This window comes from Lineus longissimus, chromosome 16 (assembly GCF_910592395.1).
Source record: "Lineus longissimus chromosome 16, tnLinLong1.2, whole genome shotgun sequence".
NCBI lineage: Eukaryota > Metazoa > Nemertea > Pilidiophora > Heteronemertea > Lineidae > Lineus > Lineus longissimus.
Window position 1 is genome coordinate 11,382,261 of NC_088323.1, and position 13,679 is coordinate 11,395,939.

At 40.5% G+C, this 13,679-nt stretch overlaps 1 protein-coding gene across 7 annotated transcripts in view; it reads left to right on the forward strand.

Moving 5' to 3' along the window:
* Window positions 1-13,679, forward strand: part of LOC135500896 (potassium voltage-gated channel subfamily H member 6-like) — a 600,170-nt gene that overhangs the window by 488,410 nt on the left and 98,081 nt on the right. For 5 of the 7 annotated variants that reach the window (XM_064792608.1, XM_064792610.1, XM_064792612.1 and 2 more), the window contains 2 exons: window positions 1,718-1,852; window positions 6,962-7,157. In XM_064792608.1, the coding sequence (XP_064648678.1) occupies window positions 1,718-1,852; window positions 6,962-7,157 (331 nt within the window). Of the gene's footprint in view, window positions 1-1,717; window positions 1,853-6,961; window positions 7,158-13,679 lie in introns of those variants that run through there. The other 2 variants (XM_064792609.1, XM_064792614.1) reach the window with 2 other exon arrangements.

The following is a 13,679-nucleotide window of genomic DNA, read 5'->3' on the forward strand; positions in this document are numbered from 1 at the left end:
TTTTGATTTGACCTACTTTTCAAGGTCAAAGAGGTCAAATGGCTAAAATTGGCCACTTGATTGTAACAGTGGCACGTTTCTTAACCTTGAAACTTGGTACACTTGACCCTCTTGCTCAGATAACCTCTGACACCCAATTTAGATCCATTAGTCATAGTACTTATTAATGTCGATCTATACCCTTGCTTGGTGCAAAACTGCCAAACTTCAACTCGTTATAATTCAGGTATAACATTGATTCAACAAAAATTATGGTATGGTATGTTCTGTATGAAGCATCTCAGTGAACTTTCACCCTAAATAACTGGATCGTATTTCTGGATTGCCCCAAAAAATGTCTTTTTGGGAAGGTAAATTGATCACCTTGAACAATATTATATCAACATGCTCTGTCGCATACTGTTGGAAAGGACGCAGCCATTTCTAGCGTCCGTATAACCGCCGATTGTCAAAAAGAAATTATAATTGTGCATATTATTAACAAAGTGTAGGATTTACTCTACATAATTTCTCTATTTCGGAAATTTTGCGAAAATCTACTAGAAAACCCAAAATCCGCGGTTATACGGACAAGCTCCAGTTGGTTAATTGCACATTTCCATTTTCAAAATTTGAATAATGTTTTATAAAAGTGGAGAAAAACTGCTTGACATTTTGAAACTCTATCATTCACGTCGGTCTGTTTGCTATTTACAACACGTGCCCACTAGAGTGTGTTTCGAAATTTTATGGGTGCAAATCAGCGGACCATTGAAAACCAAGGCCTATAATTGCTGGCATATTTCAGGGTTGCAGTTAGAAATCAATAAAAGTTCCTCGAGCACTGACTGTGCCTAAAATCGGCGAACAGGGTCGAGGCAATACTTTGCAAGGTCATAGGGCTCAAGCTATTAATTTTCACTAATAAAGTGGCATGTTTTGCCATTATTTGTCCAGTCGTTTTTTTCCTTTGTTATGTATGCATGACGTATGCATCTGAATATGTTAACAACTGAGGTCAAAAGAGACCTACTATACTTTCCATGTTGTCTATATTGATTGACGTATGTTAGCTGTATGCAGGCCTTTGGGCCTCCTGTTTGTTGATCAACATAGCTGAATTTGTTGAGACTATATTTCGACCCTACAGTGTCTTCTTCAAGGTCCTTGAAGAAGACATTATTTCTGCTGTGACATCTTTTTATGTACTGTTTATTATCATGACATCCAGGCACAAGACCTTAAAAATTTCAGTTTTTGGCTCGCCGTAGGGGAAATTAGACAACACTGCATTGTTTGAATGTAACTATGGCATGTTTCTTAACATCAAAAGCTGTGAACTTGAAATTTAATACACATGACTCCCTACGTCATGTAACCTCGGACATCGAATTGCGATCCGATCTGATTCTCGACTTGGCCACCAGGAGGCCAAAACTCAAAAATGTGGAAAGTGCAATATCTCACATGTGAGTGACTTGTTTTGGAGGATATTTTTATGGTAACTAATCCCAGCAGTGATACATCACATGTCATACCGACTTTGGTTTGACCTATATACTATATATGTGGCATGTTTCTTATCCAGGATGAATTCCTAACCAGAATATGTATACGGTGAGCACAATGGCCCTTGGCCATTTATTAAACCCTTTATGCAACCCTTTCGCACATTATTCTCCTTTGATGATTTGAGACTTATTTCGAAGAAAAGTAAAACATATCACTCTCCTTACAGGAGCCTTGTCAAGTGTGAATGCTGTGGTGAGTGCTGTGACTGGGCAGAGACGCAAGAGTCAGCAGGAGACTGCACCCCTACTCGAGCAGGAACAGAGCCCAACCCAACAGAGGAAAGCCACTGGTATATACATAAGTACAGACATATTTTAAACATTTTAAATGTGCTGTTAACCCCTTAGATGCCCAACCAATTAGTACCCCCAGACACCGATGTCCTATATGGCCATGGTGACATGGCATATAAAAACTTAAATAATTGACATTGCACAGCTATGAATAGAAGATATGTTGCAGGACACGTAGTTGCTGTTAAAAAAAGAGCATTAAACAATATACATGTATTAAGTACAATTTTTCACAGCTTTTTGCTGGCAATGATTTTTTTGTTTTTTTTTGTCAATCCTCATCACCCCTCACATCGTCACTTTAATTAGAAAAAAGAACATTAAACAAAATATTAAGTACAATTTTTCTTTTTTCACCGCTTTTTGGTGGCAATACCATTTTTGTTTTTTGGTCAATCCTCATCACCCCTCACCGCGTCACTTTAATTAACTGAGGCAACTACTCTGTCAGTAGTTCATTGGTTTGAATGAATTCTCTCTTTCTGTCTCCAACTACCTGATGACTACTGATACCCAACTTTAAGAGAAAACTCACGAAAGACAAAAGCTAAAGCTTTCAAAATGTCAGTATTGGCAGAAAAATACCCCGGCAAGAACCCTATTGTTTTCTGGCTATATCAGATTCGTTGAAATTGTTATTTTGACAAGTTTGTTACTCGTCTCAAAAGGTATTCTCCATTGAGAAAAATAGCACCTGTGTAGGAATTCCCTGCCACTTGCCGCCTATTGCTCGACCTCCCGCATATAGAGTAACTTGTGTTAACCTTGGAAGAGCCCACCACTCAGAAGAGAGAGTGTGCCCATTGACTGGAAGAGCCGTAAGCACTGTAATTGTTTGGAAACTATAATATAATATTATAGGATGTACCGCATTTTTGACGGACTCGTTTTTTGAGCTTTTGATTGATCCCCTGAAGATTGTACAGTCAAGTTTGTATTTTATGTACCGATTGATAGGTGAGTCTTTATGTGAATATGATTGCTAGATATTCACTGACCATATTCATGAAGGTATTGGAAATATTCGAAACTTGGCAGGCTGTCAAGGTTGAGCATGTCTTCGCCTCGCCGACAGCCGGCCTTCTTGTTGTCACCGGGCTGGGCATGCCAGGTCTCTTGGCCGGGGGCGTACAGTTAGCTAGCTATGCATGTTTCGTGTGGGCCTACATTTCTTTCGTGTACAATATGCTGACACGCAATAAATGAATACATTGCCAGTCAAATGTGAGTATATCATCCTGCAGTTATAAATAAATGTGAATTTAGATTTATCCAGATATCGATTGTGTATGTATTATTTCTAGGCATGCCCTCAGCGCGATTCACTAAACTCTTCGCCTATTTTCGGACGATATTTTTTCTGAAATAAACTATTTCATCACTCTTTATCAACTCATAAACATTCAATGACATGATTCATTCCTCGCTAGTCTACGGTACTTTATACTGGAAACTATATAGTAAAAAGCAAATTATTTTATTTCTGTCCGTACCTCCAACGCTTACAAAGCGAATCAAAAGCACATTTCAAGTTGTTGAAAAGTACAAGTCTCAAGCTACGAAATCATAGCTTTGACAAATATTTTGGATGAATATTTACTGAGTTATGAACTTGTAGCCGACATGGCTTTTCCCATGAACACCTACTTGCTGCGCAGTTATACTACTGCGCCACCTTTAGAATGTTTTTGGCAAGAAGGAACTAGCAGTAGCATCACCTGCTTTGACATCCACCCACTGCAAAGGAAATGCATTTATTATTGCATGTCCATCATGGTGTTTAGAAAGGTATTTTGCTTGATAGTTTATACTATGTGACTGTTGAACAAGAATTTTAGATAAGAGTTCAAAATGTGAAACGTATCCCTGGGACTCGGAGTGGGACTTTTTTGCCGAATTCAATATTTCATCAAACCAGGAGATTGTTAAATATGCCGCTCATGTTTCTAAAACTTGCAGCTTGTTTTACATCATTTTTATTTGTTTGTGTCCCAGACAGAATACTCTTTCCAATGAAATAAAGTAGGATAATTAATTCCTTTCCACTAAGGAGATATTTACTTAAATATCGGCGACTATTTGGTATCTTTTCCAGACTGCATGGTCTATCGACGATCTTTCCCACCACTTATTTTCGCACTAAGTGGCTATTTATAGCCCTGTGAGGCTGGTCAATTATGTCTAAAAATTACACAGTTTGGCTCTTCCCATTGTTTAGTTTAACCCACTGCGTTGGAGCAGTCACACATGCATGAAACAGTTGTAACGTAGACACATTGTACAAGGTTGGTGACCATGATCCTGGGACCATTCACGGAGAGCTATTGACACTCCGAGGTGGGAGAGTGATTAGCTCTGCTAGCATGCTGTTTGAGAGTGATCAATAGCTCTCCTGTAAATTTCAAAAGGCAAGGCCTGAGGACGCCAGACGAAGTAAGTGGAGTCCTATCAACTACAAGGGATACACCAGCTGTTAGCTACCCTACACCAGAGGACAACACCACGGCATCACAGTCCTTATAAAGTCGGCCATTCCCAGTCACCAAATTGGACAACTACCAACAAACTACCCAACCGAAGCCATAACCATCCAGATAAAGCCACCCAAAACCCCTCCCATGGGACTACTATCCTTATGCCTTAGAGAAAATCAGCTCCCAAAAGATTTCCTATGAATCGAGCTGACCAATCACAAGCGCATCTTAACTATTGGATTTCTCAACTCATGACACCCCAATTTCAATCCAGATTTCCTCGGGCTCAAGGACAACAGCTATCATCCATCAACTACATACTTTGCACACACAGAGGCATTCCCACTCCTATCCAACTTCGCAATACACGATCCTATGTAAAGTGATCGCCAACCCATGTCAGCTGATATCGAAATCACCACCGCCATTCTGGAATCCACTTACAAGCCCAAGCCAGTATTTGACAAAGCAAGATGGGATGAATACAAAGCTTTCATCAGAGAGAACATCGACACCCTGCCACCAGTCCAAGCCAACCGCCAGTCCATCGATCAAGCCATCACAACCATCACCAACATCATCCAAGCTGCCGACCAGAGAACGGTTCCCAAGACTACCAATCATGTTCACCAACCATACCCACTCAGATCATCAATGAAATCAAGTAAAACTGTAAACTTCGCAGGAACTACATCACCCGCCGAGACCCAATCACTTAGGCCTCGATCAACAGACTTCAGAAGGAAATCAAGACGGACATCAAACCAGGACAAACAAGATCAAACCACCCACATCTAGAGCCCCAGAGCCTTCTGGTACACTGTCCACAAGAAAAATTAAACTGCTATCTCTACCCACCACTCAACCCCTGACCTTCGCAGCATCCTTGCATCACACCCTAGAAGAGCAAGTCATGGTCTTCCAGAAGATGTATAAAGACATTCACAGCGTCCCACCCTCTAGACCAGGATCTGAAACTATCAATGCTCACGTCAAAAAATGTGTCCAATGCCACCTGAGACCCGACAACCCTTGTCCCAGCCACATAACAGAATTCTACACCAGCGTATCCCCTGCCATTGTTTTTGAAACGGCATTCATGCGTAACAATTGTGCATGTGTCCGATTTGTTTACTTCTTATAGCCCAAGCATCTTACATAATGTGTTGCATAATGGAAAACTATTTTTGTTGTCATACTCAAGAGTCATCTCTTTCATATCCATGCTTGGGTTGTGTTTTTACGATGACGAAAGGTGAGATAATTAGGTTTTACTCACCGAACCGGAAGTCGATCTGCTGCTCTTGGACCTCGCCAGACGGCACCAGTTTCCAATCCCAGTAGTCAAGTAGTGACTATCGAACACGGAAGTCCCCTCGGCAAGACGGCTTCAACGTACACAAGTCACGACCTCAGGCGTGGAGCGGCACTATATCCTCTGATTGGTAACACTCTGGATTATACGCCCAGAGGGCAAGATTATTTAAATCATGGTCGAGTTCGGTAAATTGTGGCGTTAAGCCAATATAAGCAGCACGTAGTGCTTCACACACATAATTGATATATATATATAACGGGTTGTTGCATAATTACAGAGGGTTAGCCTATCACTAGACCAAACGAAACGATGACGAAGTCAATGCTGGCCTAGTGATACTATTAGTGTCAAAGAGTAGTTCTGGAACTATATTCTGCAACAACGGAACGGGACGTCAAAAAGGGCGAGACTATTCTCATCTATAATCAGCGAGTGGACGTCCTAAAGGCGAGACTCTTAACAGTACTCATCTATATACTCGCAGCGATCCAGACATCACGGGCACCATCTATCGACTATATGTTGCAGCAAACCTCGATAAAGCCAGGGTGATACTACTCTCACGAATAGACACAGTGTCGGTATCCTAGACAGCACGTTCCAATCAATTCTTGGCCCATGACTCTAACCCCCTCCTCTATGTCAACAACAATCTAACACAGCCCTCTACTAACGGAGGGTAATACATCACACAAATGAAACTATATCACGTTTCTAAATATAATTCTATTCTCTATGTAACTATTTTTTGGTTTTATAAATACTTAACGTCAACGATGTGCTTGAAGTTCTGAATTAAATCAACCAAAAAACTACTTACAAAGGTGAGGCCTATTGGACAGAATAGGCCTATCGCGGTCCTTCAAGAAGACTACAGTGCCGCAAGGCACTTGTAGCGACCCATTAAAAATCCTATAGAATAAAACTCCACATCACGCTCACAAAACAGGACTGCACAAAAACAGGACAACACTGAACGAACACGGCAGTGCAGTAAAAACGTCTTCTCAACTCCACGAAATATGGTCGACTAGGATTACGCCCAAAAACTCACTCAACCAGAACAAAATAATAATATTAATTTCAAAGTCCCGGCCCGCCTACCCGACAGGCAGTGCGCGCTCCGGAACTGCTTACCGCAAGTGAAACAAAACATGGCGGGGCGGCGTCCGTAGAAACAGGTTGGCTGAATAAGTCCATAGTTATCGGAATATGAATCAAAAACTTTGCAAGGGGCTACACTAAGACCGGGGCTACAAATACCCCATTTTACCTAAATCAATATCGGGTTTGTTTTGACGGCGATTCCTGTTGATATGTTTCAGGTACAAGTAGTTCAAGTGTTCCCAAATCCACCTCAAGCATGACATTACCTGTGTCAAGCCCTTCCAGTCACTCCCAATTTGATGAAAGCACTGCCATGCAGGTGGCAACACCAGTGGTTGTTGTTGATGATCAGGTGACGCGACCATCTTCGGCCAGTCCACAAGATGTAGAAAAACGTTTAGATGATCTCACCAGGTAAGGCATCATCTGCTACTACACTGGACTGAAAAAGACCTAGTGATTTCACTTTTGTGGGAGAACATCCCTTACAAAAAAGGATATCAAATTCACCATGGTGAATTCTAAATTCCTTACTATGATGAATTCAGTGTCTACCATGGTTAGAATTTACCACAGTGGTGAATAAAGAATTAACCATGCTTGCCATAGTGAAATATTTTTCCATCCCAATTAACCATAGTGAATTGCAGTTTGTTTACCATGGTTAATTGTAGATTTACTATGGTGATAGTTTTCCCTAAGGGATATTTGGAGGGACATGTTGGCAATGTCTGCATTTTAATCTCTTTGGGTTTCTTGGGCTTCAAATTGAAACCAAAATACCACCCTTGTTTCTTATTTCTGGGGAGAGACAAAAATGTTTTGTTTTTTTATGCTTCAATATTTTGAGATGATTCCTGAATTGGCATTCATCTAAAAAAATTACATGACAACATATCAACAATACCACCTACAAACAGTTCCAATTGAGGGCAATCTACTCAACTACCAAACTGATTGGGGTTTATTCGGCTGTACAAGTTCTTCATTATTATTCTTATTAATTGTGTTCATTAACGTTGGCACAGCATACTAATGGTACAGCGTGGTTGCCCACAAACAGAAATTTATAAACACACATTCAGAGGCAAGAGTGGGTGCAATGAATATTCAGTGCAGTTGTTGTTGAGCTAGCGAAGTTGTTCACCGATGATTACACCCGAGCTTAAAAAAACAGCCAGTGCGCATGCCAAGAGTGGCTAATTGACAGCGTTCCTAGAGCTCATGTATAGATGTGTGAATTCAACATTATTCAAGGAGTTGTTAAAACCCCACCGTACCAGTTGAAAATATTCCTTTTGGGCTCACCGTAGGGGAGTCTATACAACACCGTTGTCCGTTGTTGTCGTCGTTGTTGTCTGTATCATGTTTCAAAAACAGTGGCCCGTTTCATGACCACTTGAAACTTTGTACACGGTACCCCTCAAGTCAGGTGACCTCTGACACTGAATTTCGGTCAGATCTGATTCTTCCCTTGGCCACTATGCAGGGGGCAAAAAGTGGAAATCTAAAAAGTGCGATATCTCTCTTGTAAGAGACTCGTTTTCGATAACATTTTTATGGAAGGTTTTCCTAGCAAGGATAAATCACGTAAGGTTTTTGATTTGACCAATTTTCAAGGTAACAGAGGCCAAATGGCATAAATTGGCCGTTTGAGTGTAACTCTGGCATGTTTCTTGACCACTAAAGCTATTAACTTAAAATTTGGTACACATGACTCCCTACGTCATGTGACCTCCGACAATGAATTTCGGAATGATCTGATTCTCGACTTGGACACCAGTAGGCCAAAACTAAAAAATGTAAAAAGTGCAATATCGCACTTATTAGTGACTTGTTTTCGATGATATTTTTTATGGTAGGTACTCAAGAGAAAGGATGCATCACATATTTTACGGGTTTTTGATTTGACCTAATTTTCAAGGTCACATATGTCAAATGGCATAAATTGGCCGTTTGAGTGTAATAATGGCACGTTTCTTTAGCACTAAAGCTAACAACTTGAAACTTCGTCTACATGACCCTTTAGGTCAGATTACCTGCCACACCGAAATTTTTAAAAATATGATCTCGACTTGGCCACCAGGGGGCCAAAACTGAAAATGTAAAAGATACAATATCTTGTTTATTAGTGACGTGTTTTCAATAATATTTTTGCCGAAAGGTACTCAAAGCAAGGATGCATCACATGTCATACGGACTTTGATTGAACCTAGTGCATGTGTATATACTATACATGTAAAATGTTTCTTAACCAATTTCTATCCACGAAATATCCATGGCCTTTTTAGATACGCTGGCTTCCAGCGGAGCTTATGGTTTGTACTGGAGCTGGCAAAAAGTAGTTCCAGCAAAATAGTTGCCTTTTCATCCGAATTTGCTGTAGCTGAGCCAGAAAATGTGCCAGGATACCAATATTTTGAACGCTTGTTTCGATAGGATTATAGGTATTCACAGCAGAAAGACTAAACGCCCCGTAATTGGCAGTAATTGGCAGATTTGACCAGACGACAATTTCCAGCTTAAAAAGTGGCAAAACGGCCTCATCATACCTGTCTCTGTAATGTACTGAAAGGCCCTACACATAAGGCATTGCAGCCGAGGCTGATAAAATGAAGCCATTTTGCGAATGTATATAGAGTGAGTACGTTCGCTTCAAAACATATTTCCAATCTAAATTTTTCATAACGAGCAGTTAGAAAGTAGTACATGTATTTCCCTATATTTTGATTCTCAATGTCAAAATGTCGTTTTGTGGGGTTATGTTGTCTAATTCTGATTAATATTGCCGATAAAAGACACGTAGAGAAACCCAGATTCATGCGCTCAGTTCACCTATGTACGGTGGAAGTTTTGACAGAAAACCAGGGTGATTTTTCTCTGTATTTTCTCTTCATTTGCTGTACAATTGGCCATGACAACTGATATTTGAAAAGTCATAGTATAGAATCCCTCACCGAAAGGCAGTGTGATATCAGTCAGGATTCAGTCAGGTTGCAGTGTTACCTCACATTTTTATGGCAGTGTTGAAATCAGTGGAAAGCAGTCATAGGGAGTGTTTTTCAGTCACGCAATACCAAAGCATACAGTTATACAGCAATCAAAAATAGAGGTTAGGGAGTCATAAGCAGTGGTAAGACAGTCAAAATCAGTGGTAAGGCAGTCAAAAGCAGTGCTCATTTAAATATTTAGGCTGACTGATTTCCACTGCTTTTGACACTGAAAATGACTCCCCACTATGCATCATGCACAGGGCTGGCAGTGGGGTTCAGTGTTAATTTAAATATTTCGCAGCACACTGAATCCACACTGAAACACCACTGATTTTGACTGCCATTTCCAAAACCTCTTGGAGGGAGCAGTCATTTTCAGTGTTAATATGAATAATTTATTTAATGGCATGCAGGCACGGATGCCGAGAGAGGTTTGGGGGACGTGACCCCCTGTGCTGATGACAACCAAAGAAATTGTTCGAAAAAGCAAAAACTTCTAGCGAACTGTTACTTTTGCTGTCCTATTTTAGATGGTGTGTTTGCGTCCAATATGGCAGTGATGACGTCATCTGCACAAATAGAGGACATCGCCATTGCATGATGACGTGACACAGTAAAAAGATGACAAATTCACGTCCTTGACCTACGTCATTGCAAACTTTGTCATAATGACAGTGGTCAGATGGGTTACTAGACAATTGAAACGACACATGGCACGTAGCTACTGTCAGTGATGTCAGGGATTAAAGCTAGATCAAATTGACGTCCAAATAAAGTAACTGCACGGGGCCTGTAGAATAATGATCTAACTGATTGATGTGTATTGAGCTCCCATGCAGATAATTTGCAGTGTATGCATACATTACAATTAACACCTATAGGGCCTACAGCCTTCTTGATTTGCTGAAAATACAACTTCAGTGTCTGTCTAGATTACCCTTTTTGCATTCATTTGGCTCATTATGTGTTCCAATTCAAACTGACTAAAACTCCCCTCTTCTCATATTGAAATTCGGGTAAATATCAAGAAATATGAAGAGCTACCATGATTTCTTGAATGTTTGACTATCAAATTCAAACTTACTAGCTTCCTGTCTCAGGTTGCATTATGGGTGATATTTAACACTGAATTTGACTGCAATTACCACTGCTTTACACTGCCATCAAGTCTTAATCTCAACAGTCATAAAGCAGTGGTTTTCAGTCATGTTGAAAATGCCACGGGATTTGATCAGAGATGGAGAAGTGGAAATCAGTGGTCTTTCAGTCATAGGCAGTGTTTTTGAAATACGTCGTTCATAATGATATGCAAGTGGCAGTGCTTTGCAGTGGTCTTTCAGTCAAAATCAGTGGTTTTAAAACATTAAGAAAAAATGATATGCCTAAGACAGTCATATGCAGTGGGGGTTTCAGTCGAAAGCAGTGTGATGCAGTCATTTTCAGTGCACTGCCTTTCGGTGAGGGATGACTCCCGTAACTTTCTACATAGGAAGTGTTACCGTTTTTGGCTTTCTGTCTCGTTAAATTTGTTCAGTCATTGAATCGAAGTTGAAGATCAAAACACACATGAACGCCATAGGCCTAGTACATTTTATACACAAAAAACGGTGTTGCAAAAAATTCTTCCCAATCATCAGAATGAAATAATCGTAATAGGCCTACTTCACAATTATCTATTACACATAAATATAACAACTACAGGAGAATGACTTTGAAATCCAAACAAAACTTTGTTATAATAATAGCCTCTTTGTATTTATAAATATCATCGGCATAATCAAAATAAACCCGAACGCTAGATGAAGAAACATGGCGGACCGCTTCACAAGAAGTTGATGTTTTCTCATGTTTCTTGTCAAAATAACAATGATATCGTACACCTTTACACTGGTCAGAGTACACAAATGATAGCGACGAAGTAGTCTGCTGGAATTGCGAGGTATTTTTAATGAACAATAAAACTGTCATTCTCAGTCTTTACGGAAAACGTGAGGAGCTGCATGAACTGGGCCTACATTATTTACCATACATTACAGTTACATAATAATAAATAATAATAAATTTACATTTATACCCGCAAAATCCAATTTAGAATTGCTCTAATGCGGTCCAAAACAAGTTCGAAAAAGGTGCGTTTTAAGACCCCGTCTGAAGATTTGCTCACTAACTGCATTATGCAGATCAGGACTGAGGCTATTCCACAGCCTGCATGCTTGGACTGTGAAGCTCCTGCCACCATATGTCCGAAGGCGAAACCTGCGGATCCTGAGAAGACATTGTCGTCAGACCTCAACGATCGTCCAGGCACATACAATGGCAGGAGTTCTGAGATGTAAGTGGGTGAAAGTCCCTTCAGAGATTTAAAGACTAGTAGAAGAACCTTGAATTGGAATCTCTGGTGAACAGGTAGCCAGTGGAGAGACCTAAGGACTGGGGTCATGTAGTCAGATTTACGTGACCTTGTAACTATGCGTGCAGCAAGATTTTGCACTTTTTGGAACTTATTCAACACCTTATCTTCAATGCCAACAAGCAGACTATTGCAGTAGTCCAACCTGGATATTACTGTTGAGTGAACAAGAAGTTTAGTGGCAGCCTCTGTCAGAAACCTTCGCATGCGTCCAATATTTCTGAGTTGAAATGTTGCACACTGAACCACCCGGTTCACGTGAACACATAGACAGTGTCTGATCGAACATGACCCCAAGGTTTCTGACAGGGTCTGCTGTAACAATAACCTCCGTGCCAGCAACTGACAGGGTATGAATGTTAAGTGAGTTCAGAGAATTTTGTGACCCAAAGAGCTTGACTTCAGTCTTGGCAGGATTGCCCTTAAGTTTGTTCTCGGTCGGCCATTTCTGGACAGAGTGAAGACAGTCCTCAAGATGGAGTATCCGCTGGTCCGCCGAGCGAATCGGTAGGGCGATATATAGCTGGGTGTCATCAGCATAACCATGGCGGAGAGTGAATCCTTGGTCAATAAGATGTCCTAGCGGTAAGATATAAATGAGAAACAGAATAGGGCCAAGCACAGATCCCTGAGGCACACTATAAGACAGTTCCCGGGCCGTTGGACGAGTGTCACTGATCTGGACGCATTGGGTTCTGTTTGTCAAATAAGATCTAAACCACTCTAGCGCAGGACCACGTATGCCTATTAGCCGTTCAAGTCGATCAAGGAGACACCGGTACATGAACAAATGCAATAGGGCCTACACTGCAACATATGTGCAGGGAAGTAGAGCATGCATTGCAAGCCATGTGTCCAAACTCTACAAAGGTGAATGTTAGTAAATAAGGGTGAACTTTTTCAAATTTAACTTTATTTTATCCCCCCCCCTCCACCAGTTCACTAGTTTTTCACAAAAGTTTTGATCTTTCTTTGTACATATATTGTACATTTATTTTACCTTACCACCAACATGAACAGCAAGCCATACAGGGTTGTATATCCTCTCACGGTTTTCGCGTATCAGCACAGACTACTCATTGTTTTTGTAACATAATCGGGAATGTTAATAATAAATATTGGTCGTCGCGAGAGCAGACCCTTATTGTCAGGTTCTGTCATTATGTTTGTGGCAGCATGTGCCTAGCAACCATGCCTAGCAACGGGCATTTTACACTAAAAAATATCTTTAAAATCATTTTTTTTAAAATTTGGTTCCGAGGAATTGTTTGCAGTACATTCAGCCTCTTTGTCACCAATTTTGAGACAAATCGGAGTAAAAGTGTAGACGCTGAATCGATTTGTTTCAGGTCCGTTTAGCTAAATGGCGAGATTGACTATGAATGAAGATAGTTTTAGCCCTAGGATGCTCGGCAGTTGTTGAATTGAAATGCAAATTGCGTTGCCAGTATTTGTCCTATTGTAATAAAACTTAAGTTTTCATTAAAGTTCGTTATCTTGTTCATTAAGTCCTTCGTCTCATGTAAAATGCGA